Source organism: Pagrus pagrus (assembly GCF_965226575.1).
Source record: "Pagrus pagrus genome assembly, chromosome: 12".
Classification (NCBI taxonomy): Eukaryota; Metazoa; Chordata; class Actinopteri; order Spariformes; family Sparidae; genus Pagrus; species Pagrus pagrus.
The window spans coordinates 13,368,306-13,392,622 of NC_140196.1; the positions used below are offsets into that span (position 1 = coordinate 13,368,306).

Consider the following 24,317-nt stretch of genomic DNA (forward strand, 5'->3'; position numbering starts at 1 on the left):
TTATCTGACAATAGACATCTGTTTATTTGAAAATTTGGTGCAGGTTGTTGAGAATGTGTCATTTAGAAGTGCAAAAGGAGAAAGAAGTGCATTATTTAGACAGCGTATCCAACAATGCCTCCCTTGCCGATGCACTCGCCGATGTAGAACCACATCAGCACCTCAGTGGTCACGAGTCCATTTCTCAAGGCATCCTACAAAACAAAAACAAAAAAACAGAATTCAAATTTTACATAAATTGAACATAACTTGTTCATCCTCTTGGAGGGTTTTTCCACAAACTTTTGCTTCGAACTAACCGAGATGGCATTTAATCACTCTGCACTTGTTTATTTGTGTGGCCCACATAGTTTACTTCTATTATTATTCAGTCATTTCTATTGTTTATGCAGATAAACTCAACCGTATCAATGCTGTATACAACACACTGATGACTGGGGATCTGAGGCAAGGGGGTAACCATGTTCTGCATCTGGCCACATCAGTCACATCCAGATATAATCAATGCCTTCTGTAAAATATTCCATGTGTCGATATAGTGTGCAGCAAATCTAAACTTGCTTTTTAGAAGGATGAAATCAAGGCTCTAACAGTTATTTCCATTAATGATAAAGTTGTTGATTATTATTATTATGATTCAGTGACTAAACATATAAAGTCAAGTTAGTAAAAGGTAACAATATAGTAAAAAATGCCAATTAAAACTTTTCAGACACTGTGGTTGCATGTTCAAAATTGCTTGTATTGTCTATTCAACAGTCCAAAACTCAGTACATCGTCTCAGTGAAGAAGCTAAAACAGAAAGTGTTCTGGCCCTTAAAACTAGGGACAGACCAATTACTGGGTTGGCCGATTACTGAGGTCGATACTCATTATTTTGCGTCAGAGTACTGATAACACAAACACATTTTAAATGTACTACTTTGGCTCTGATTCAGCATCCTTTCTCTCTCTGTAGTCACCACTCGGTTGTGTCACTCAATGTCCTGTGGACAATCTGATGTGTTAGACATCACAAATAAAAATCTAAATGAGTAACTTGAATCTGCAAAGTAATTAGTAGAGGTGAGGGATATTAGGATATGTTGGTGATTCACTTGATTGTTTATTCTATGACATATCTGAGTTTATGTTGTGTTTTGCAACCATTTTTGGTCCTCAAAAATAATGAGACATTTTTTATGCGACTTTTCTTCGCATATCAATGCACATGCATATATGCAGCCATTTCCCAATATCCCTAACTCATTTTGAGTAGTGTATCTTGTTGACTTCAACACGGGGTTTCCACACACATATCAGGGACTCACCTTCACTGTGGTCTGCCCGAGGCGTCCAGCCTGGAAGCTCTTAATGAGTCCCGATGCGGCCTCTATCGCTTTGGGGATCTCAGCAGGTGACGGTGGGACGAGCTCCACACGGGCGTAGCGCCAGAAGGTCGCTAGTCGGGGTTTGGAGTATGTGACAGCGGCTGAGATAGAGACACAAACACAGAACTGTCTCAGGAATAGCATTAGCACTAGCTAAGGACCAGCAAAGTCAAAAGCCACAGAGCTGTTTCGTCGTTTCTAACAACTATCTAAAGACAAGTTGCTGCAGTGTTGTGAAGTTAATGACACCTGAGTTGAGCTAATAGAGGTCACACTGAAGTCGTGCAGGTGCCAACAAGCTGTAACGACGTGAGCTAGGTTAGCTAATGCTAAACAGTTTATTCTGCTAACGCTAGCTCAGATAATAATCGGTAAAAAGAACAAATGTGAGTAAACTTACCACCGACTGCAGAAGGTACTTTAGCAACGAGTTTCTGTACTGCCTGCGCCATGATGACGACCGTCCAGTGCGGCAGGAAAAGACCAAAGAAGAAGAAAAGTAGCGAGAGAAGGTTTCCGGGTCGTTAATTTCAAAATAAAAGTGGGTGGAATGGTAAGTGCGGCAATTTTATTGTATTTTCAAAATAAAAGGGATCGAAGTATATAAGAAGTTAAAGATATATAAATAAATCAGATTGTTATAATTTATGAAGCACATCATTGATTTTAGCCGGTTTCTGTAATGTTGATGAAGTCATACAGAAGCTCAAAGACTGCACACTCTTATTTTCTGGAGCAGAGTTATTAAAAAAAGGCAAAGTAAAGCAAATTTCTTTGTAAAGCACCCTCAAACACAGAGGACATTCAAAGTGCTTTGTATAAGGCAATGACATACACAAAATAAAAAAAATAAAAAAACACGAGAAAAACTAAATTAAGGAAATAAGAGTGTGGTAGAGAAACCAGTCAATCAAATGCACAATATAAGAGCAGCATTTTTAATTTACATTTAAAGGGACACATTTCAAACTGCATCAGTAAAGGGGCATGAATAAGTCAGATTTAAACTGGCATTTAGAGGGTTAAAATCCTGAAAATGATTGAATGTTTGGTAGTTTTGAATAAGTGTGAAGTAAGTGATTTATGAAAAAAATATTGATGTATGATGATATAATAGCAGTTTTTTTGTGCGTGTACATTTTTGCCATGAAGGTGTCCAGAGGGTAGTAAATTGGAGGAGGGCACAAGTGTTAAAAGGGTTCATTACCCTAACGTTTTCAGTAAAAGACAGCCCCAAAAGTGCCATCCAATGATATGAAGATCCAAAATGGTGGTTGATTCATACTTTTGTTAATATGCTGTAGCCTGTGTATTTGAGTGTATGTGTGGTGTGTAAGTGAGAGAGGAAGAAAAAAGTAGGCCTAAGAGGCAAAGGCAAAGTGTCTCTAAGTGCATGTGTGTGCGTGTACTTTGTATTATGACAAGGATGACTACATCATGACTCACTTTCCTCTGACTCACCCTGCAACCCACATAAAACAACAAAAAAAACTTGTGCAGTAACAAGAATGCAGGTTAGACATGGATTTCCCAGGCAAACACCCAACTAAGGCCAGCTGTTTGATTTACACTTTAAAAGATGGTGTTACTTTTTAGTTTATACATATTAGAAGACACTGTAATTGTTGCTCCTATACTCAACAACAATATCTCAAAACTCTTCTCTTCAAGCTAGTAAGTTCTCACACTAATTTTTAAATCTGTGCAGAGTTGAAACGGGACTGAGAGCAGCTCTACTGCTGTAGTGGACGTGTAGAGCAATGAGGATAAATCACTAGAGGGTGCTCTCTAATAGGTTACAGTAACAAACAGAGATAGACAGGAATATCTTTGAAATTCATGAAACTACCTTGTTTTCTGCAAAATTATTACATGAACAGTGGACGAATTTAAGTTGTACAATAGTCTTCTTTATTCCTGCATTGTGTGATTGTCAGTGCCTCTTGGAGGGTGGGTGGTTGTCAGTGTTTTATATTCTTCCTTCTAGCAAAATGTGCTATGCAAATAAAATTGCCTTTCCCTGCCTCATGGGGGAGTCCTTCATCTCCTCAGGCCAGCCAAGGTTTTTTTTTCCTTTGGTGGTGCCATCATAAGAAACTCATGCAGCAAAGACAAACACTGTTTGAACCCACAGAACTTTATTTTGAGTTCAACTCAATTTGCGAGGGTTTCCAAAAATATCAGATCACTGAATTATGAGGAAATGTCATCAAAAGAAAAAAGGCAGCAACAATTTCCCATTTCAAGTAGCCATGAAAATGTGACCTTGGATTTGATCCACTAAAGTGTAGCAGCCATTCAAAGCAGTTTGTGTACAAGCAGAAGCAAAAATACAAACAGGAATGTGATTTTGATAGAGAGCGTGGGGAAAAAATGCTCAGCTAACTTTGAGGCTATGAAAGAGCCACTTCAGGTGGTGTAAATCAAATAAAATCGACAAATCATGATAAGTCTCATTTCTTTTACATAATTATGAAGCAACAGCCAGCAGGTAGTTAGCTGAGCTTAGCATTAAGACTTAAAGCAGAGGAAAACAGCTAGCCTAGCTCTAGCTTCCCAGAGGTGGAAGGAGCCTAACTGCACCCAGCCAAGAAATAGTTCAGCACATAACCCCACGTAAATCAACAGCTTGTAATTTTTTTTTACAAGATTAAATAAATGCAAAGTGTTAATTAATTGACTTTACAGGTTCTGCTATGTGGTTTGTGTTAAGTTTGGACAGGGCCAGGATAGCTGTCCTTTCAGGTCTTTATGATGAATTGAGGATGCATCTTAGATGCGATCACATATGGAGGTGGTCTGGGCCACATCATCTTAGCTGTGTGTACGCACATGTCCTGGGCCACACTGAAGGGCCGCCTACTCAACTGATGTCCTCAAAAAAGAGAAGCCACAACAACGGGCATAATAGATTACACCCTGTCAGATTTCCATGTGGTTCACTGTAATGCAGATCACGTGTTTTGACTCTTAACCTAACCCAGTGTTAGCAGATGTTTGTGAACACACTGTCCATTTCAACCGATATAGTCATTAAACTAGTAACTACAATATTCCCAGACTCCCTTCAAAATTGCACAATTTTGAGAGATGTTGCGTGAGGGGAGACTTTATAAACACTGCAAAACATATATATGACGAATTCCAAATCATTCGTACCTTCTTGGAAATTCGGCAATAAATGCAATACATTAAGGTGTTTCTTCACAAAAGTGGCAGTTTGTTGCAGCATCGCTGTACAAGCCTTCTGTGTCTAAAGTGCGTGCACATACATGTACACTCATACGTGGGCGATACTATTCCACTGACCTACGGGTGACCTACATGTGCCAAGAAGCATAGCAATGCGCCCTCAGCGAATAAGAAGACTACAAGCGTGTAAACTTGAATGTAAACAATACAGGCTGTAACCTGTTCAAGACATCAGGTTTGCAAATGTTTTATGAGGAAGAAAATGCATTCAGCATGTTTGTTAGACGTCATGGAGACACACAATGCATTGTGGAGGGAAACAGTGAATGTAAACATAACTTTTGTTTGTGTACTAGAAAACTCCACAGGGCAGCTCGAGAGAGCAGTATCAATCTTCCCATCTAACCCTTGATGAACAGGTAAATAAGCATATTTACTATTACTATTACTACTATTTCTTTAGAGGTCCAGTGTGTCAGATTTAGCAGAAATTAAATATAATATTAAAATTATATTATTATATTAAAAAATATATATATATTTATTATATTAAAGCGGTAAGAGCAGAATACATTTAAAACACAACGTATTAATGAACATATAGTTGCTGCCTTCTGGCTGACACATTTAATGAGATTATTACTTCCCTGAAAAATGCTTCAGGGGAGTGAACTTAATTTCTGTATTAACGAAAAAGATAAGAAACCAATTTTAAGGAGAGGAAAAGTCAAAAGACTTTGTGCCCTTCAGATATGACTGTGACCTTACAGCGCAACGTTCATTCAGCGGTGATGTGTTCGTTCCACACCGTGAGGCAGCAGGACTGAGTGAGTCATAGAGACGGACTGAGACACATAGAAATACACACAGACAGACAGGAAGACGGGGAGGCTGCAGTGATTGAGTAAATCTTGCCTTTCATGGTCTAAAGCTGCTTGTACATGCAGATGAGATTAAAACAAATGACATCACTACCTCAGCCTTGGCAATCAACACAAACACACACATTTGGTGATAGAGCAGCCGTGCAGGCTAGTAATCAGTCCAGTCTCCTCCGGGGTATGAAGACAGATAAGGACATCATCCAGTTCTGAGTGTGGATCTTTGGGGAAGTGTCACGATGTTTGCCAAGACTGAGGTGATGAAGTCATTTGTTTTAACCTCAAATGTAACGACTTCAGAATTGGAGCATTCCTCTTTCTCCTCTTCCTAATTATCATCTTTATCCTAATCAGTCATTTTCTCTCATTTTCTTCCGTATGTTTTCCGTCTCTCTGGCCCTGTCTAGATATCTTGTATCCACACATTCAGCCTGTTTGTTGATAATCCATCAGGAACAAGCTGCAGTTCATAACTTGTACAAAAATTGATCGCAGGCACGCTCTGGTGAGATTTTCCTCCCCCGCTTGCAGGTTTTATCTGCAGTCATACAGATAGAGAAGAGGATTATTATGTGCGTTTGCATATTGGATAAAGCCATAAAACCAAAAATGAGGAAAAGTTGAAAACAACATCAGATGAGAGGTAAGCTGTGTTGGGCACATTTGTTGTGCTGTGCACGTAGCACAAAAGTGCCTCAGCAGTTCTTCAACACATGTGGGCACATAAAAAGAAAAAAGAAAAGCCTTGCGTCTGTGTCTGGTTTCTACTCAAAGCCTCGAAGCTGCTTTAATTAATGTTTTATGGATCAAATGAGTGAATGTAATGCTGAAGAGGTGATGAACACACAGGGAATTATAGCCAGGCTATGTTAGTTTAGTGTCTTTCAGCTTATTGTTTTGGTTCAACTTTACTGGTTTGGCTCACTCTCTTAATGGCTGTTTTGAATGAAAAAGCTCTAAAACCCAACTGCACACAACCTGTCTAGTGCAAACGACTTAGTTATAGTGACTAGCTTGTGATAATAGTGGAGGATTTAGCAGCTAAAGAGCCAGATATTTTCCTCAGAAAGAGGTGGAGACCAAAACAGAGCTCGAAGGAGAGTGAATATTGGGATTACATTTATCAGGTGGACAGAAACACTAAATAAATGTTAACGTAAATTTGGAAATTGTTTGCCAATGACTTTGCTATATTGACTTTAACAGAGCAAAGTGCTGTGATGAACTGGCGACTTGTCCAGGTTGTACCCCGCCGCTCACCCAATATCGCCCGGGATTGGCTCCAGCGCCTGGAAAGGAAACAGAAATTACGAAGGTAACGTAGAGATTTCAACCCAAACCACGACGCTTGCAACAGTCATTTTGTTATAGGAACTGTGAAACATGTTGTTTTAGGAGACGCTGACAATCAACTTATTTCGTCATTTAGGTATGGAGATTGAATGAATGAATGAATACATCTGTAATACTGCAATTGAACTCCTCTGTTGAGAGCAGCTACTCTTCTTCTCACTTCAAAACCATCAGCGATGAGAGAGAACAATCTTTCCAGACCTGCAGGGGGGATGATTTTTTATATCGAGCCGCAAACTGCTTCAGCACGCCTTTGTGATACCGTGGGATGGTGCCAGATGCACCACACCATCCGCTAACAACCGATATCCCTCTCTAATGTCAGCCAGACACTTTTCCAAACCTAAATCAGACTTGTCAGTGAACACCACAGAGAGAACAGGGAACACTGTGAATTCTTGTTAGAGTCTAAACAGTGTGAATGGGCCAATTATGGCAGGAATCCCAGCGCTTCGTTCTCTGTGGTTTGCTGAGTGTGTTAGCAGCAGTAATGTGGCCATTACGTCAAACCCCGCAGGTAATAAGAGTTGTAAACCTCACAGCGTAGGTCTTGATTTACAGATTGATCTTTGTTCTGATCCTCACAGCCAGAGGCTCCAGCTGAGACAAGCAGCTGAAATGAAGCCTCTCCGCAGGCTGACTGGCCTCGTTCTCTGTGGTACCCAGCAGTGCAGAAGTCCTTCAGAGTTCAGTCATTACTCCAGAGCCAGGTGATGTACTGGCTGAGTTAGGACTGTTGTAAGCCCCACTGAATGATGTCACTGCAATGAGCAGGTGGTGGAGTAGGTTTTGTTACCAGCTCATTAATTGCTAAAAGGCAGGAAAAAATCACCGTAGTTCTTGACTAATAAGTCTCTGTTCACACCTTGAAGTGGCCCAGTTAAGTTCATCTATGTGTTCTCTTTAAATAGATGGTGCTAGAAGCTGTGGTTAGTGACTTGCAGAGTTAGTTGATAAGCTACTTCTTAGCTACTACTTAAGCTAGGTCTTGGAGCAATGGTTGTGGCTGTGTTCAGAGCACGTTAAGTCTGCCTATAGGCATTCAAAAGTTTGTAATGTGAATGAAGCAAAATAAATCCTAGTTTAAAATAACTTGTTTTCACACAGGAAATGACAGCCCAAAAGTAAGCATGGTACGTTTTTGCCCAACCATTAATACATAAAATTTTGTATGTTTCATTTGATCATATCACCATTTCTACAATATGCCTCGTATCATGTTCAGATTACATGTATATGAGTTGACCTGGATGTCAGGAGGGCACGGTGGCGATGTGTGACAGTTAGCTGAGACGGCTGCCAAGCAAGAAACCACTTGTCGAGACAGCATTTCAACATTTGTAAGTTCCAAATGTTTTTTGACGAGATGTCAGATGTTGGGACGATTTCCAGCCCTCTCTGGAGCTAGAACCAGGTAAGCCAAAACAAGATCTTTTCTAAACCCTAGACAAGCAGGTTTTGTGCCAAAAGCAAAATTGAAAATTGATCAAAAAGAAAAAAGTTGCATCATTTCAAACGTAAAGTTTCAACACATATGTTGGCAGAAATGTACACTGCCAACATTTATTCTGATAATTGGGTTATCGCAGGGATGTAAAGTACCGGAGTGAATCGTAGATGTGAAGGTACCCAAGATACTGCATCCTTGAAGCCTTTTCTCTTCTAAAAGTAAAACATGTAATACTTCCATTTCCACCATGTGGCTTTTCAAGTGCAGCTAATTCCTTCTGTTTATAAGTCATTATACAAACACACTCTCCTGTCAGGCTCATGGAAGCGGTGGGATGCTTATCTCTGACAGTTCACACTATTTTTGCTATTTTGAGCTGCTTATGATGACACTCTGTGACCGTATGTGTTGGCTGCTTGAAAGATCATTCCTCCCCTGGCCAGGTGAAGATGTCACAAAATTTTGGACTCGTTTCCTTTTGTTGGGGAGTTTTCTTTTCCTTGTAGCAGCAAAACACGGAGGAGTTGAAGAAGAGCTCTAGCCTGGCAAGATTAAAGCTCGGCCTGGTGATCATCTCTTCAAATATAATTTAATACCCTGACTTTTTCACTTTGTCTTATACTGAGGCCAGTTCGGCAAAGCAAACACACCCTTCGATGTCTGTTTAACATGCTGCTCCTCCCCTTGTTATCCTGAAATGTCAACTCAAAAATTCATCTGTACCTGCTTCAATTACTCTCTGGTCCCAGCTTTGTTATTCGCATATTTAATACTCTTGCTTGCCTGCCAACAGTCCTGCATTGTGGCTTCAGGGACGGCTTTGTGGAGGAATAATTGTGTTTGTGCCGCTCTCTCTGCTGCTACTAGCCTTGGGTCCGCTTCAGACCACGAACATACCTTTGAACCCTGGGACACGCATCTGATGCTACAGAGCCTCTGTCTCAGGCGCCTCTTTCTTTTGGAGATCCCTGCTTCACTTCGTGCATGAGTACCTGCTTCCTGTTTGTGCTAACGTACACGTCGTGAACTGAACAGACAGTGTTTATGTTCCTGGTAATACCATGAGTTATGACGTTGCTGACCCGGCTGTCTGTCTCTGTTTTATGGCTCTGGTGATGATCTGCTTATGGGTCATGTCACGTGTCTGTCTGCCTGCTGATTTATGTTCTTTTGCTGCTGTCAACAACCTATGTGCAATATGTGCAGTGGTGTTAAGTCACTTTCCTGTAATGACTGAGCCAATGGTTTTCTTTTCGCTTGTGCAATATGATGTCTTCACACTTCACATGCAGTACATTTCCCCCTGGATGGTTGCAGGTGTTCAGGGAAGAGGGTCCTATCAGCTCAGTGTAAAACCAGCACAGCCACAGGATAAAATGTTGGCAATTAAAGCTGCTGTAAGTGATATATTTTATTTTAAGTAAGTGTTAAATAGCTCTGTATTCCAGCAGTAATCAATATTTAACTCGCATTTGGTCAGTAACCCACATCTCTCCTCCCCCTGCTCATGCAGTAAAAGAGAAAATATGTTTTCTGGTATCCCTGGCCACTTTGTCCAATCACAACAGACAACTCCATAAAGAGGCGTACCTGTCTGCATGTGAACATAGAAGAGAGCAGGATCTTCCTGTGTGCTGATGTGTCAGGTGATTACTGATCTGCTGTGGTGATGTGCTAACTGCAAAACAGACAGGAAGTTAGCTTAAACGACGACAACGCTTACACCAGCTTTAACGTCTACGCAACAGCTTTAACGTCTAGAGACAGAGTTAACACAAAAAGGCAGGTAGGTTGAAACAACAACAATTGACGGGGTGATTAACTAATAGAACACAGGTGAGGAGCAAAAACGGCAGGAAAACAGACAAAGGGAGGAAATGAAGAGCAAAACATGACACATGAGGACGGACCTTCAAAATAAAACAGAAAATAACAAAGCCAAAAGCACAAACCATAACACTGAGGACAATTTCCAGCCGCGTTTGCAGCAATCAAAACAGGTATTCTAAGCCAAAACGTGATCTTTTCCAAACCCTAACCAAGTGGTTTTTGTGCCTAAACCTAACCAGACTATAAACTCAGTGTTATGACAACACAAAGTTTCAACATATATGGGGTTTGCAGAAATGTACATTGCCAGCATTCATTCTGGTGATTGGGTTGTAAAAACATCATGCTCAGCTCCATGTGTGCCTTAAGGCAAAGCTTACTGTATGCGGTCATAGCATTTACCTCCTTGATTGCGAGATGTCTCACTTTTCTCTCCTGGAAGGACCAAGCACCTTGTAATTTTTCAAGTTGGATTTGAGACACTATGCATTACCTAAAACTTTAGAGAAAATCAGATATCCGCTTAAAGGCTCCTTGCAAAACTTTCAGAAGATCTAACCCCCCCCGGGTTGGTGGAGAGAATAGCCGAGTATCTTGCAGTTATAATCCTATGTACACCGCAAAAACAAAGGTGTGATCTAATGGAAAATCAATAAAAAAAACTGTAGCAAAACATGAAGGTAAACTACTAACTAACTTCTGCCTTGCACACAGCTCATTCACATCATCATTTCCCTGTAACACTGGATGCAGCGTGGCTTCTGCTTTTTGCCCTGTCACTTCCTGCTTCCTTCCTTCAGCTATTTTTTTTATATTACTTCAAATAGTATTCAATAAGCCCCCACCTTCACCTCAGCCTCGACCTGTAGGCTAAGTCTGAATCAGATTATCATCTTCACTCTCTGCTGTGCGGTGCTTTGCGTTCGCTGGCAGAGAGCCATGAAGCCCTATAGCGATTGTGTGCACACATCTGTTCAGCATGAGCTTTTTAATTCCAAGATATCAGCATTACAACAAATCAAGTAAAGCACGCAGAGGTCAAAGCCACTGCACCCAGCTAACAAAGCTAAGAACTAAGTTTTGTGAAGCGTTCTTTGCTCAGTGGAGCCAATTTAAGAGACTTGAGTTGCCTCAAACCGTCGGCAGACTCGGAGAACGCTCATAAAAAAAAGGATTTCAAAATGCCCAGATATCACATTAAAATATGACTCATCCCTAACCGGCTTTTTACAGTTTCACATTAACTTTGAGTTTGGTTGCTCAGGTTGGAGATTTCAATCTGAACCACAAGACTGCATCATTAGACATTCAGGTAATAAAAAGATAGAGTTAGTCTCGACGGGGTTGTTTAGATCTATACTTTTAAATCTAAAAACAGCTGTTGCATGATTTATATTTGACAGTTTTGGCCCAGTTCAATTACATATGAGGAATGGTTTCTGCACTGATCCAGCAAAGTGTCATGTGTGGAAATGCGTGTGAGTCTTCTCTAATTATCGAAATTTTAGACCTCGTGCTGGGTTTGGCTTTGAGGCTGTCACAAACAAACTTGACACAGACTTTTAAATGATTTATCCTTTTATTGAACACAGATGCATGCACACACACACACACACATACACACACACACACACACACATACACACACACACACACACATAGATAGCTGTTGCTGTGGTTTCTCTCAGATATGGAAGATGATCTGTTGTCACGCGAACTGGTTTCTCCTTCAGTGTAATGCACGACTGCATGTAGCTGGAATGAATTGACTGTTGGTGTTGGTACACTGTATCTACCTGTTTAAAATGAGGGTTTTGTAAGAGAGGGGTTCGTGTGAATGCGGGTGTGTTTATAAATGGGTAAATGTGGAGATTTTGCTCTGATACAAAGGGCCGAATCACAAACAAAAACAGGTACATGACTCACGGCTGCAGAATCCAGATGGAGAAAAAGAACGAGGAAGAAGAACGAGGAAGAAGAAGAGGATCCTCTTCAACAAAACACATTTAAACGTCATATTTCTTTAACGTCACATGTATCGTGTCCCGCCTCCCGATCCATCTTTTTTCCACTGTTCAAGCCTCAGACCTTCTACAATAAATAATATATTTGCGAATGAAATCTCAGTCTAGGCATCAGGATTTATTGAAGGAGGAGCAGTCTCTTCAGTGCTTTGCTCTCCAAACAAGCTCTTACATAATGATTAGTAATGTAATAAATAATAAACAGGGCTCAGTTTGTATTCCGGATGCAACATTGCTTTGGGATTACTCATGGCAACCTTGATGTGGTGCTTAATTGTTTGATTAGAGAGGAAAATGATTATTAAATGCTTGAAGGAGGCTATTTATTGAGGACAGAGGCACCTTTTAAGTGAGCTTGATGTGCTCTGAAAAGAAGTTAAATATACCGACAACCCGTGGATATTCAATCACTTATTATTTCCGAGCTGAATTTAAACTGATGTCAAAAAGTCAAAAGTGATAGTAGGCTTAGAGAAACTCTCAAGAACACAGTCTGACATTGAACTGCGTATGTTTGCAATTACTGTCATCAGCAGTAGTTTCTCATTTAGCAGCAGCAGCAGTGGCACATTTTGTACTCGAGATTTCATTTTTTCTGCATCCAGCTGCTACCAGAAGTTCAGATTAACACCACCTGCCTCTTGTAAAAGCTGACACATACATGACTCATGAGTTCACAAACTTCATAACTTCAGCATTTTGTAAGCGACTGATGAAAGTTGGATGTGTGACAGGCATTTATCAACAGCTACAACAGCTCATATAGCATCAGTGAGAGGTGTATGAACATTTAATGGAAGCTTGATTTTTGAGCCAATTTCTAAAATAATTTAACTGAAGTTGAGACGACACATTCAGTATCGTTCAGTCGCACTGACGAACATTAATTATTTGATTTCCTTTAAATTATCTTAACAGTCATTTCAGTGAATCTCACAAAGATAATCTGCAGCAGCTCCTCAGTGCTATTTCGATCCTGCACTGGTACAAAGTTAAAATGTGAATCTGCTCCCTAGTACATTTTTTTGAAGTATAAAAGTTTAAGGCGGAGACTGACCTTTAACCTTTATCATGGTTGGCTAGATTTCATTATAATGTTAACCATGACTCATTAAAATGTGTGTGAAGTTCAGCGGGGAACGTCTCTTTGTCCCAGACTGGATACTGTTTTTTATTTTTATTTTATAAAGATCACAAGTGAAAACAATCGGAAATTACTGTTTACTTTACTGTACTATTCTACTCTATAATGTTTTTTCCATTTACAAGCTTATCTTATCATAATGTGTTTTTAAATAAATCTTAATATATAACAGATATCAGCTCATATAATGAAGTACTAGTACTAGTAATAGATGACAGTATTTCCCTTTTTAAATGTGGTGTAAAATAAAGGTGCATAAAAAAATTCAAGTTATACAGTATGTAAGTAAGTAAGTGACTTTATTAAGCAGACTGTATTAAGTAAATTCATTTATAGAGCAAAGTTCTTCATAACAGAAATAAGGCAACTGTCACAAATACAGATTTATAGACTTATTAAGAATAAAACACAGTAAAATAGGAACATTATATACTTGAAATGTACTTAAAAGAGTATTAGTACTGTTTGAGGACTTATTTAGAAAGTCTGAAGTAACAGTCAATTATTTAAACCCACCATTTGACTTAAAACGTCACCCTGAGGAGTCGTCCTCTCCGCTTTGTGCAGCACGATGTCGAAAATACAACTGGAAAAACTCTGCTCCTGTGATCTTTTAATAACACCAAACCAACAGAAGCAGATTTCCTCCATCATGAGCTTTACAGTGAGAGGTTTAAATTCAGAGAGGATGTGTGGCCACGTTTATGTGAGTCCTGCGCTTCCTCGGCTCTGGATGACTGCATTCTGTAACTTGAAGAATGGCCTTGATGAGGCTTTGAGAAAAAAAAACGTCTAATGGCCTTTTTACAGCAGTAAAGAGTAGGAAAAAACACTTAAGCAGCTAAACAGATGCAAACTCAGACAATTATGGCAAATACTGACTACATATACAAACTTTTGGTGAACAAGGCATCATCTTGAATATTGTGTACATCAGGTGGTCACGTCTGAAGCTGTTTCTAGAGGGCCTAACTCCGGTTCCTGCTGAACTGAGCCAGTGTTTGTTTAACATCGAACTGTTATCAGCTCAGTAGGCACAGGAGATTGAGCCCAGGCACCTGCACCACCTCACTCTCACCACAAGGGGAAGCAAACAACAGGTTTACAGCATCAGGAAGTCTGGACACTAAAAAGGACAAAGTTTTACCTTAACAGATGTGTGTCCCCCAACTTTGTTCCACTTAACGTTTTAATTACTAGGTTAAATTAAGCAAAGATATGATAAAAGGGCCTTTAAAATTAAATTCAAAGGGTTAGTTTCCTCAAATACAAATAATTAGTCTTCTGTGTGTCCAAGTTTTGAGATATTATGGAAATTTCTGCCTCTAGAGCATTGAGAAATGACATTTAGGCAATTCTCCAGCAACATCTCTTCATAAGAAAGAAGCTTAACTGTGGATAATCCACATCACACAGTGTGAACAGTTTTCATATCTCTTCAATAGGAAGTAATTCCACTGTAAACTGTCCACAGTGGTGTAATAAAAACAACCGTTTCTGGAAAGAAATGTTGGTGATTAATTTTTTAGCGTTGTGAGCACTACATCTCCATTCACTTAGTTATTGGTGGTATCTACGACACACTATCTCAATACGTGGGGTAAATCAAACCAAATGTTAATAACATAATATAGGATAATAATTGAAGTAGCTTTTCACATAAAATTAAGAAGCTTCAGGATTACAATATGAAAGCATAGTAAGACATTACATCGTACATTAAAAAAGGACATCGATGCAGAAATTATGCAGATAAAAAATGAAGGGATGAAAATAAAAAATACAAATACAAAACGAACACAGAAATGTAATGCCAGAAAAGTAATTAAAAGATGTGCCATCATAGTACGTATCAGTCTGACAGCAGCACATTCGGTCAAGCACCATTTACAAAAGTCATACAACTCATGGGTAACTGCGTGTTTACTTGAAGCGCACATGAATACACACACGATCAGTGCTTTGCTTTCATGACCACCCAGACAGTAAATGAGCTCAGGAATCACAATTACATTGCTACTTTCCTTCCCGATGGGACATTTCCTGTACTTCCTTCCTGTATGAGTGAGCCCTCCCTTGGCTGCATCCTGCCCTCTGCTCTCACCCATCTTTCTTTTTTTAGGAAACTTATCTTAAAAGGGATAGACGGAGATGACTGAAAGCCTATTGTGCTGCACAACATACCAGAGATACATAGGATATATAATGCTTATATATAATGCTAAACATGTGTATATATAGCTAAACATTCTCATTATTGGGAGTTCAAATTGGTAAGATGATCCACAAAACACAGCAATATTTTCTATATTCATCTCCTTGAAATTAAAGCTGCTTACATTTCTGTATGGTGGGATGTAGCAGCACATAATTTAATATAAACCGACTTCTTACAGCTGTTAGTGGGTGTAAAAGCTGAAAATGCTTGTGAGGAGCGGAACTTAGCCACTGTGAACACAGGCTTTCACTGAACTGTTCACGGAGCGAGCTAAGTCCTGCCCCTCCATCAAACACATGACCTCGACACATGAAGACATGAATGCTACTTCAGGTAGGTTTGATTGTTTGCTTTCTTACTGAAGATCAGATGAGAAGATTGATAATCACACTCAAGGCAGTACCGTAAATAGAGTTTCTAAAATAAGCAAACAGGAGGACTTTGGTTCATGTTAGCATACAAGGTAAGCTTACGGGAGAGCTTAAGTTTACATTAGCATAAAAGATAAGCTAACTGAGAACTTCAGTTTACGTAAGCTTCCCGAGAACTTTAGCTTATGTGAGCAGAAAAGGTGAGTTAACCGGGGAGCTTTAATTCAAGTTAGTCGACAAAGTGAGCTTACAGGAGAACTTTAGCTCACCGTAAAAGGGAAGATAACGAGAAAATTCTGTTAGTATAAAAAGCAAGAAAATGGGCGAATTTAAGATTATGTTAGCATAAAGGGCAAGCTAACAGGAGAACTTAAGTTCATGTTAACATAAAAGGTAAGATAACTGAGAACTTCAGCTTATGTTAGCAGAAAAGGCTAGCTAACAGGAGAACTTCAGTTTACGTTAGCATAAAGGATAAGCTAATGGGGAAAATTCAGTTCACGTTAGTAGAAAATATAAGAAATTGTAAGAATTTAAGATTATGTTAGCATGAAAGGCAAGCTAACGGGAGAACTTAACTTAAAAAATAAGAATGTAAATAGAGGGAAACAGCTAGCCCGGCTCCGTCCAAAGTTAACAAAACTAACCTGTCAGCATCTCTAAACCTAACTAAATAAATGATACATCCTGAAACTACACAACCAGCAAAGTTGTTACTGCAGCTCAGTTTTTCTTAAGCTAACAACATGTATTTAATATGTTAAAAGGATTTCAAGCTGTGGCCTCTGCTAACGTGGGTGCTGGCAGAGCAGTCGTCAGGTGTTGGAGGCTGGTGCGGGTTTCAGCTGTAGCTGGTTGGAAATCCCTGGCAATGTGATTTACATTACATCACAATCAAATCACTCTGCCAGGAATCCCTCCAGCTAAAGCAACCATTCAGCATCCTGTTTGGGAAGACGAAGAGTAGGAGGAGGAGGAGAGGGGAGGGAGGACGGAGGGCAGTGAGAGAATGACAAGTAGAAATACCGTAAATGATTAGGAAAAAAAAAACATGTGCGTGTCGTGGTGAGAGAAGGTCGCAAGCGAGGACGGAGAGAGAAAGCGCAGGTGTCTATCTGAGCACACATCAGCGTGGCTGAGCACATTTACTCCCTCATCACTATGTAATTATGGGAAACACACACACACACACACACACACACACACACACACACACTTTTAAATGTTAACACATGCACACCCACACATCATGCATGCTCGTGAGGAGTTTTCTTTCATATAGGCACCTGGACAAACAGGACTGTAATTTACATCCATACACTGTCGCTGATTGTAGGAACGTATGCAGGTGTGTCAAAGGGACGTTTGTGTGCGAGTAATCGATCAAGCTCATGCATACGTCTGTTTTGGAGCCCCGCAGGACTTGTCTTAGCTACGGGTCCGGTTGTCAGGGAGTTAAGCCTCATATTTGTATAGTCTCACACAAGGAAACCATGCAAACATTTTTTTTGAAGCGGCTGGAAGAATTTGACCTTTAATCACTGATTGTATACAGTGCATGAAACACCAAAAATACATGCAGTGTCAGCATAAATGGAAAATGGACAATTCCTCCGAGGTCAGGGAAAGATCTTGGATTCGGTTAAGATCAACTACTTGTTTAAAATCACACAGTTTGCTCATCCATCCATCCATCCATCCATCCACTTCCTCTTGCATGGTTTTTTTTTAGAAGTCCAAACATGTTGTGGGTTGTTTTAAGCATCAGAACAAACAACTGTTGCCCTCATTTTTCTTGGAAGGACAATCTTGGAAAAGATTTTCCACTTTTAACTGCCGTTTCCATACTTCTGTTAGGGAGTTTCTAGTCATTAATAAGTAGTTTGTTTGTTTTTTAAACTTACACTCACCATTGCAGCTTTATTTTTTATGATGACCCATTTCAGTGCCCCCCCCCAAAACTTTATGGCTTGTGACTCCTTTTTAAAAGAAGCAAAGTCTCGTCACAGGCAGGGCTGACGACTAAACGGCAGCTGAGGAGTGACAGAAAATGTGTTTGGGTTTGCTGTCTACAATGACTGCATCTTCTCATTTGATACTATAGCTATCACTGGCACAATCTACGAGAAATGTTATGCGTTAAAGAGGATGCAGTAAACTCACTATCAATGGAGGACGCACCCTGTATTTCTTCCTGATGATGCCACGTTGTGAACAACAAATATATGCAGTAAACAGTCAGTCAGATAACTGTTAGCAGCACTTCAGCTGAGTATAGTTTGGAGGTAAAAGGGCTTTAAATGCTAAAACTTTTAACTAACAATTAAAGACAGTATTTATGAAGTAAAGAAACATTGATGATTCTGGGATGGTGGTGAAAAAAAGTTATTGTGGAGCCCTTGGGAACCACTGGCCTATCAGATGTTCATCAGTTTCTAAGTAAAAGTAAACATCCGTAACCACTGTGTCTACAACTCTGAGTCTTCGCTTAGCTACCTTTTGTTTGTTTTGACAGACTGATAGACTTTAAGTAGTTTTAAACATTAATAACCTTGTGATTTACAATATTCTGCAGTGTTTTGACAATTTATTCATCTAAATACCTCAAGTCAGTCTTATGAAAGCTTCATTATTGCGACTCTTTCTATATATCGCAATAAACATTACTTTCTAGTTTAATATTTGCTTTGATAAGACTATTATTCAGCCTGTAGCTACATTTAAAAAGTAGAGACTGTCCCTCATTTTTCATACAGTGCAGAATGAAGCCATGTGCGGAGTTCCTGCATTTGTCACCACAAGCTTCCTGTAACAAAGCACTTGTGTGATCTGGCAAAGACAGGCGGTAAAAAGAAAAAGAGAGAAGTACCAGAGAAAAGCGGTTAAGCAGCAGCAGTGTCAATCAGACAAAAAAGGAATCCATTGTTCAGTATGACATTGAAATTATTATGCACATTAAAGCAAACACTTTCTTATCCTTTAAGGCAGATTTTTAAAAACATCTTTGCCGTGTCATACTTGATTCTAAGTAAAACAACAACCGTAGCTTCCTTTTTCTAAGTATGAGAGGACGCGAGGAGGCAGAGAAAATGTGATTTGACTACTGGGAAACACTGATGACCTGCTGCCTCATTTTGCATCCCAGAATCAGATGTAAAGGGGGGTGCACGCGTCCAGGCTTTACAAATATTTATCTCAACACAGTGGTTGATAGAACAGAAAATATGGTGACCAATCCAAAGTAAACAGCAGGCTTCCTCTCCCTCTGACACGGATATTCTCAGTGAAATGTTTCTGTTGCTGCTGCTGACCATGATGCAGATTTTATTCAGTCACTCGAAGCGAGGTGGGTGGTACTTTAGGTTTTTGGGTCTCGAAAAACAGCCTTTAGCACCGAATTAAAATTAAGTTTCAGTACATATTAAACTGGGAAACACAGATGTCCTGGAAAGCCACAAGTCTTCATTAGCTGTTTATGTGCAATGTATCCAATGTATTCATCTGGGGACCAACATTTTCTTTCCCCTCTTTTCTATCAAGCCTTGAGGCTGCTTTAACCCACATTCATATATTAACAATAAATCAAATGATGTGTTGCTCATACCGTCAAACCCATGAATAATCATCAGCCAATTCCACAGTTTCCGTCAGCTCTACGGATCATTTTTCTATCTTTCAACTCCTTGTTTTAAGGCTGACAACTTAACTGTTTTGGTTCACTCCCACAGCCTAATTTCCAGACGCAGCAGGCAGCCGTTTTCCCGCAAAAAAAGCCTAAAAACTCACCGTACGTTACGTTAGCAACTAGCTCATTAACAGTGGAGCATTTAGCTGCTAAAGAGCTAGATATTTGCAGCCAGTCCTCATCAGAAAAATGACCATATAGGTTGACTGTGAAAGCAGTTTATCACAACCCATATTTGTGTTTCTTGTTTGGCGGCACCCTCTAGAGGATGTAGGAATTATTACCGTACCAAAGGAGGAAGTCAGTTAGGGTTAAGTCACGTCACATACATAGCGTGACTCCCCAGATGTTTTCCTAAACCTAACCCAGTGGTTTTTTTGCCTAAACCTTACCAACCTACAAGCGTACGACAAAGATGCGTAGGATACTTCTCTCAGGTACGACAACATCTCAGCTTAAAGGAGAGTGAATACTACGTTCATCAGGTAGTCTGTCAGTGGAAAGAAAAGTGATAAACAACTTGTTATCGACGTTAGATCTCTTCTTCTTTAAGTGAGGCAGAAGTCCTCCGCTCTGTCTCAAACTTTCTTGTTCTCTGTCACGTTTATCCGGATTCACAGCTGGCTGACAATAATAGCCCCGAGCTAGTCTGTTTCTGTGCTCGACTTTGACAGCCTGTCACGGTAACTTAATAGCTCGGTGCTGTCTGCCTGTCTCCATCTACTTTTCCATCTCTCTCACACTCTCTCCATCTGTTAACCGCCAACCTAGTAGTGGTATTTTCGGGTGGTGATGTGCACTAATGCAATGCCACTGTACTGCATTAAAGCTGGCAAATGTGAGTGTTGAGCCTGTGCTTCACTCTGCGGGATATTTGGACACCGATACACCAAAACAGACTAAAGTGATACACAGTTTGGGGAAAATTTTTTAAATTACATCTGATTTTAACCTCAAAGGGTTGATGTTTCCAAAAAAAATCACACACATGACATCTTAATAATATTATATTTCAACCAGTATGAAGCTTGTTCACTGCTCGCTCGAGGCTGCCTCTTAGCTATGGCTGCTTTACAGCTAAATGAGCAACAATTGGCCTGGCTGAGCTCCAGACCGCCTGAGCTACTCAATAACAGCAGGAAGTACGTACATGACTAATGCCCTCCACTCACACACTTCTTTCTGTTCTCCCTCATTTTCCGTCATTCTTCATGCTACAGACGATGCCGGGTTCAGAAGATGTGAGAATAGACTAATGAGCCGACTTTAGAGTCTTTCCACCTTCACTTCATGACAGATTGTGTCAAAGTGTAACGGCTGCTCCTGACTTTTGTCTAATCGAGACAAAATTGCTCGGTTAATGACTCGTCCCTGAGTCTTCAGACAGGAGGCATCTCGTGACAATTACAAGCTTTGTAGAAAAGATTCACACAGCAGTCACTTTCATGAACAGTTTTTACTTAAGGGCCACAATTACAACATCACCTGAAGCTCACCTACTGGGCAATCTCAGCTGAAGATAATAAGTCGATCCCTATATCCACAAGTGCTGGCATGTTCCTTAGAATGACAGTTATAAAGTTAGCAGAAAATTGCTTTCTCTCGTCATGCTTAAAGGTATGTTTGAAAAGCAGCAATGGCTGGCTGTCTATTTCAACATCAGCAACTGCCACCTCAGTCTGGAAATGCATTAAACCGACACTCAACACAAAGACTGTCCTCACGTATGTAAGTCCTGCGATCCCTGCTGCTCCCGCTCAGCTTACCTTTTCACTCTCTGCAGAGACTTCAGCCAGGGCCCTTCTCTTATGATTACCCCGTGATTTTAACAGCCTCAGCTGTGCTGTATTTTGGCTAGACAACTTTTTTTTGGGACCAAGCCAAAGGCACACATGATTGGCCAGGGTCTGTCTGGGGCTTGCGCATGGTCGATTTATCCTAGCTTGACCTGCGGCATTCAGTAACCTGCGCTAAATAAAACTGCAACAACTTGAATCAGTTCTGCCAGTTTGCTCATAATGTTCAAAGGTTTGGATCAGGACTTGGTAAGTTGATCTCTTGTCAACATCTTAAGGTGGCTTCGGTCCAGAGCTTCAATGGTGGCGCCGCAGTGTCCAAGTACAGGAGGCACTGCATTTTCACGAACCTATGGTTTCCTGAGCAGACGTTAAGAGTTGGCTTTGTGCCGGTGGCGTGCAGAGGGGACAGAGTGACAGGAAGAGGGGGAGAGTGGGCAATACAGAGAGAGGGAGGCAGACACAGGAAGAGTGAATAGAGGGAAGTCAGAGCGAGGAGACATGACGTGAGCAGAACTTTACAGGACTAAACAGAGGAGCTTCAGAGAAGGAGAGATTTGACTTCAGATCACCTCTATCTGCTTTTCCACAGCAGATTTATAGCATGTGGTGTTTGGAAGGACTATCCAGGACTGTCATTTCAATACTGACTTTAACAGACTTATCTGGTCTTCTGGCAAAAACACATCCTGTAGGCCAGTGGCTCCCAGCCTTTAAGTCCGATGTACCCCCACAGCCCTGTCAGATGAAAACAAGTACCCCGTCATTGACACCATCAATCATGATCCAACCATTAGAGCTGTTTCAACGATTTATCCATCACTTTTAGATCACTTTTCACTTAATAATCAGCTGTCCATCATCAGTATTCATCCACTACTTTTAGCTAACGGTTTCAACTGTTAATTTATGCCTTTAAATTTCAATCTATTTTATCTGTAACTGTTTATCCATTAGTTTTTATTACTACTTTTCTCCGTCCATGTTCACCAGTAGCTAATCCATCACCTAGGCTTACTTCTAGCTCTCCTTGAAGTGCTGTTGTAATGAGTCTGAAAACACAGAAATCAGTTAGCGTTTTGCACTTCCGGTTCCCTCGTCTCAAAATCAATGGCTTTTTGAATGGGTTTTCGGTTAAATGCCTGAAATAAGGTCTGTTGTTACCACAGGCTTAAGATACGTGTTTTGTTCTGCGACATAAAATACAAAGTTTAATGTTACACAATTGAATAATCAAGTGCTCATTTGTCTTAAATGATGGCTAAAATGGCTAAATGAGAGTTTTCACGGACATTAAACGTCATCACACTGAACACAGAGACTCATCTACTCACTGGGCCGTCTTTACAGGTGGACTTAAGTTGAACACTAACTCAAACTTTACAACTTGTAGATTGATCTGTGTACATAAAACATGTTAAGTAATTGTGTAGTAGGACACTCGGGGGTGCTGACGTTTAATGCGACCGCATTGTAGTTTGTTATGTGTTTAGCCTAACGTTAGCTTTTTACTTCTAGTGATTTGACTTGCGCTTTGAAAATCACAAAAGTGGTGTTCATCAATCCCACAGGCTTTATGTCGAAGGAACTGGGGCGATGCTAACTGCCCGGTTAGCCTACAAAAAATACGTCATTGCTACACCACTCTATTTTCACCATTTATCCATTCACTTTTGCTAACAGTCTAACATGTTGATTACTTTTAGGTAATATTTCTACTGTTTATCAATTAGCCAATGCTACTTATAGCTTTTCTATTTCATGTTTCCCCTTCTTTCCTGCTCACTTTTTGCTAACTGGTGTTTTTGGGCCTAGCTGCAGCTATGACATAAAATATATCCACATACTTAGTCATGACTCAGTATGTGGATATATTCTTTTGTACTGAATCATATTTTTTTATTTTTATCAAATTAGCTAAGTTACTCAAGTAGTCCAAGCCTATCTCTGGCCATGAAGCCCCACTGTAAGCCACAGCACAGTGTGTGCTTAAGGACATGAAACAACAAAGTTCCACAAGTTTGAAACTATTAATCAAACTATGATGTAATTTTAATGTATTTCCACAGTAGTAGCCTAGATTTATAGCCAATATAAATCATTGGTCAAACTTAAACAAAACAATAACTTTGTGGTGAGTATCTCAGTAGGATAAAGTGCTTAAAGATGTTCTTTGATCTTTTTTTTGCTGGAAAAAATGTTTTTATTCCCTGTGCTTATTATTAGTGATTTAAATCAAAAGATGAGGGACTAGTATTTCATGATGTGTATACTTCAAATGGGACATAATGAGTTTATAATTAAATGCATGTTTAACAGCTCCGCTGGCACTTGTTTGAAGATTTTCTTTTTTTGCCTCTAATCTTTTCTAACATATATCTTCTTTCAGATAAAGTCTAAATTGTCAACATGTGTAAAACTCAATAACAAAGCCTAAAAATAAGTCTAATTACAAACCTTGGGACGGTTTGCCTGTAAAATAAATCAACAAAAATAATTTAGTCGAGGTTTGGCCACCACAGCCAAATCACTTCTGCAGAGACTCCTTGCCCACTAAATCTCTTACAGATCCACGTCCCAGCGAATCTGGATTCAAAACAGCCCTGAAGGAGCCCTTAACTTTATTTACCTCTCAACATGGTACCGAGGCAACGTAAGGCTTTGCAGCTTTTTAAAGAGCCCTCTGTGGACTCGTAGTCTTGGACTATATAAGGAAAAATGTATATTTTGGGTGCTTGGGACCCGTTAAGTAGAAAGCTCTATACATCAGCAGAAGGGGATGTCCAAAAATACCAAACAACAGGGCTGGTTTCATTACTCCTATATATACTAGAGCATGAGTGCATGATAATAAGGGGTGCAACTATCATTTTCATATTCTATTAATATGTGCTGCTTGTTTTTTGATTTACTCAGTAATCATTTAGCCCAGAAATAAATAAGATAATAGTGGAAAATAAATATCCATCAAAAGTTCAGAGAGTTCAATGTGACAAATGTCTC

At 39.9% G+C, this 24,317-nt stretch overlaps 2 protein-coding genes across 3 annotated transcripts in view; one reads left to right on the top strand and one right to left on the bottom strand.

Annotated features, from left to right (window-relative positions):
• Window positions 1–1,900, bottom strand: LOC311266936 (ATP synthase subunit g, mitochondrial-like). The gene is made up of 3 exons (XM_084369631.1): window positions 1,771–1,900; window positions 1,311–1,471; window positions 1–194 (listed from the first exon to the last, which is right to left on the bottom strand). Exons 1-3 carry the CDS (start codon window positions 1,820–1,822, stop codon window positions 96–98), a joined length of 312 nt encoding a protein of 103 aa, XP_084225757.1. The 5' UTR covers window positions 1,823–1,900; the 3' UTR covers window positions 1–95.
• A 3,017-nt stretch (window positions 1,901–4,917) lies between these two features.
• The window catches only part of LOC311266935 (uncharacterized protein), a 39,873-nt gene continuing 20,473 nt past the window's right edge, over window positions 4,918–24,317 (top strand). Inside the window, exons 1-3 of one of the 2 annotated variants that reach the window (XR_014623779.1) lie at window positions 4,918–4,981; window positions 6,650–6,758; window positions 7,384–7,782. Coding sequence is in view for 1 of the 2 variants with exons in the window: in XM_084369630.1 (XP_084225756.1) it covers window positions 6,080–6,086; window positions 6,650–6,758; window positions 7,384–7,506 (239 nt within the window). In the remaining variant the exon portion in view is untranslated. Of the gene's footprint in view, window positions 4,982–6,041; window positions 6,087–6,649; window positions 6,759–7,383; window positions 7,783–24,317 lie in introns of those variants that run through there. The other variant, XM_084369630.1, reaches the window with a different exon arrangement.

Bases quoted from the DNA above. Each gene is read 5' to 3' on its own strand.
- LOC311266936 (XM_084369631.1), bottom strand. From the start codon at position 1,822: ATGGCGCAGGCAGTACAGAAACTCGTTGCTAAAGTACCTTCTGCAGTC. The intron at 1,472-1,770 runs GTAAGTTTACTC...TCTCTATCTCAG, and splicing joins AGTACCTTCTGCAGTCGGTG to CCGCTGTCACATACTCCAAA. The intron at 195-1,310 runs GTGAGTCCCTGA...TTTGTTTTGTAG, and splicing joins TCGGGCAGACCACAGTGAAG to GATGCCTTGAGAAATGGACT.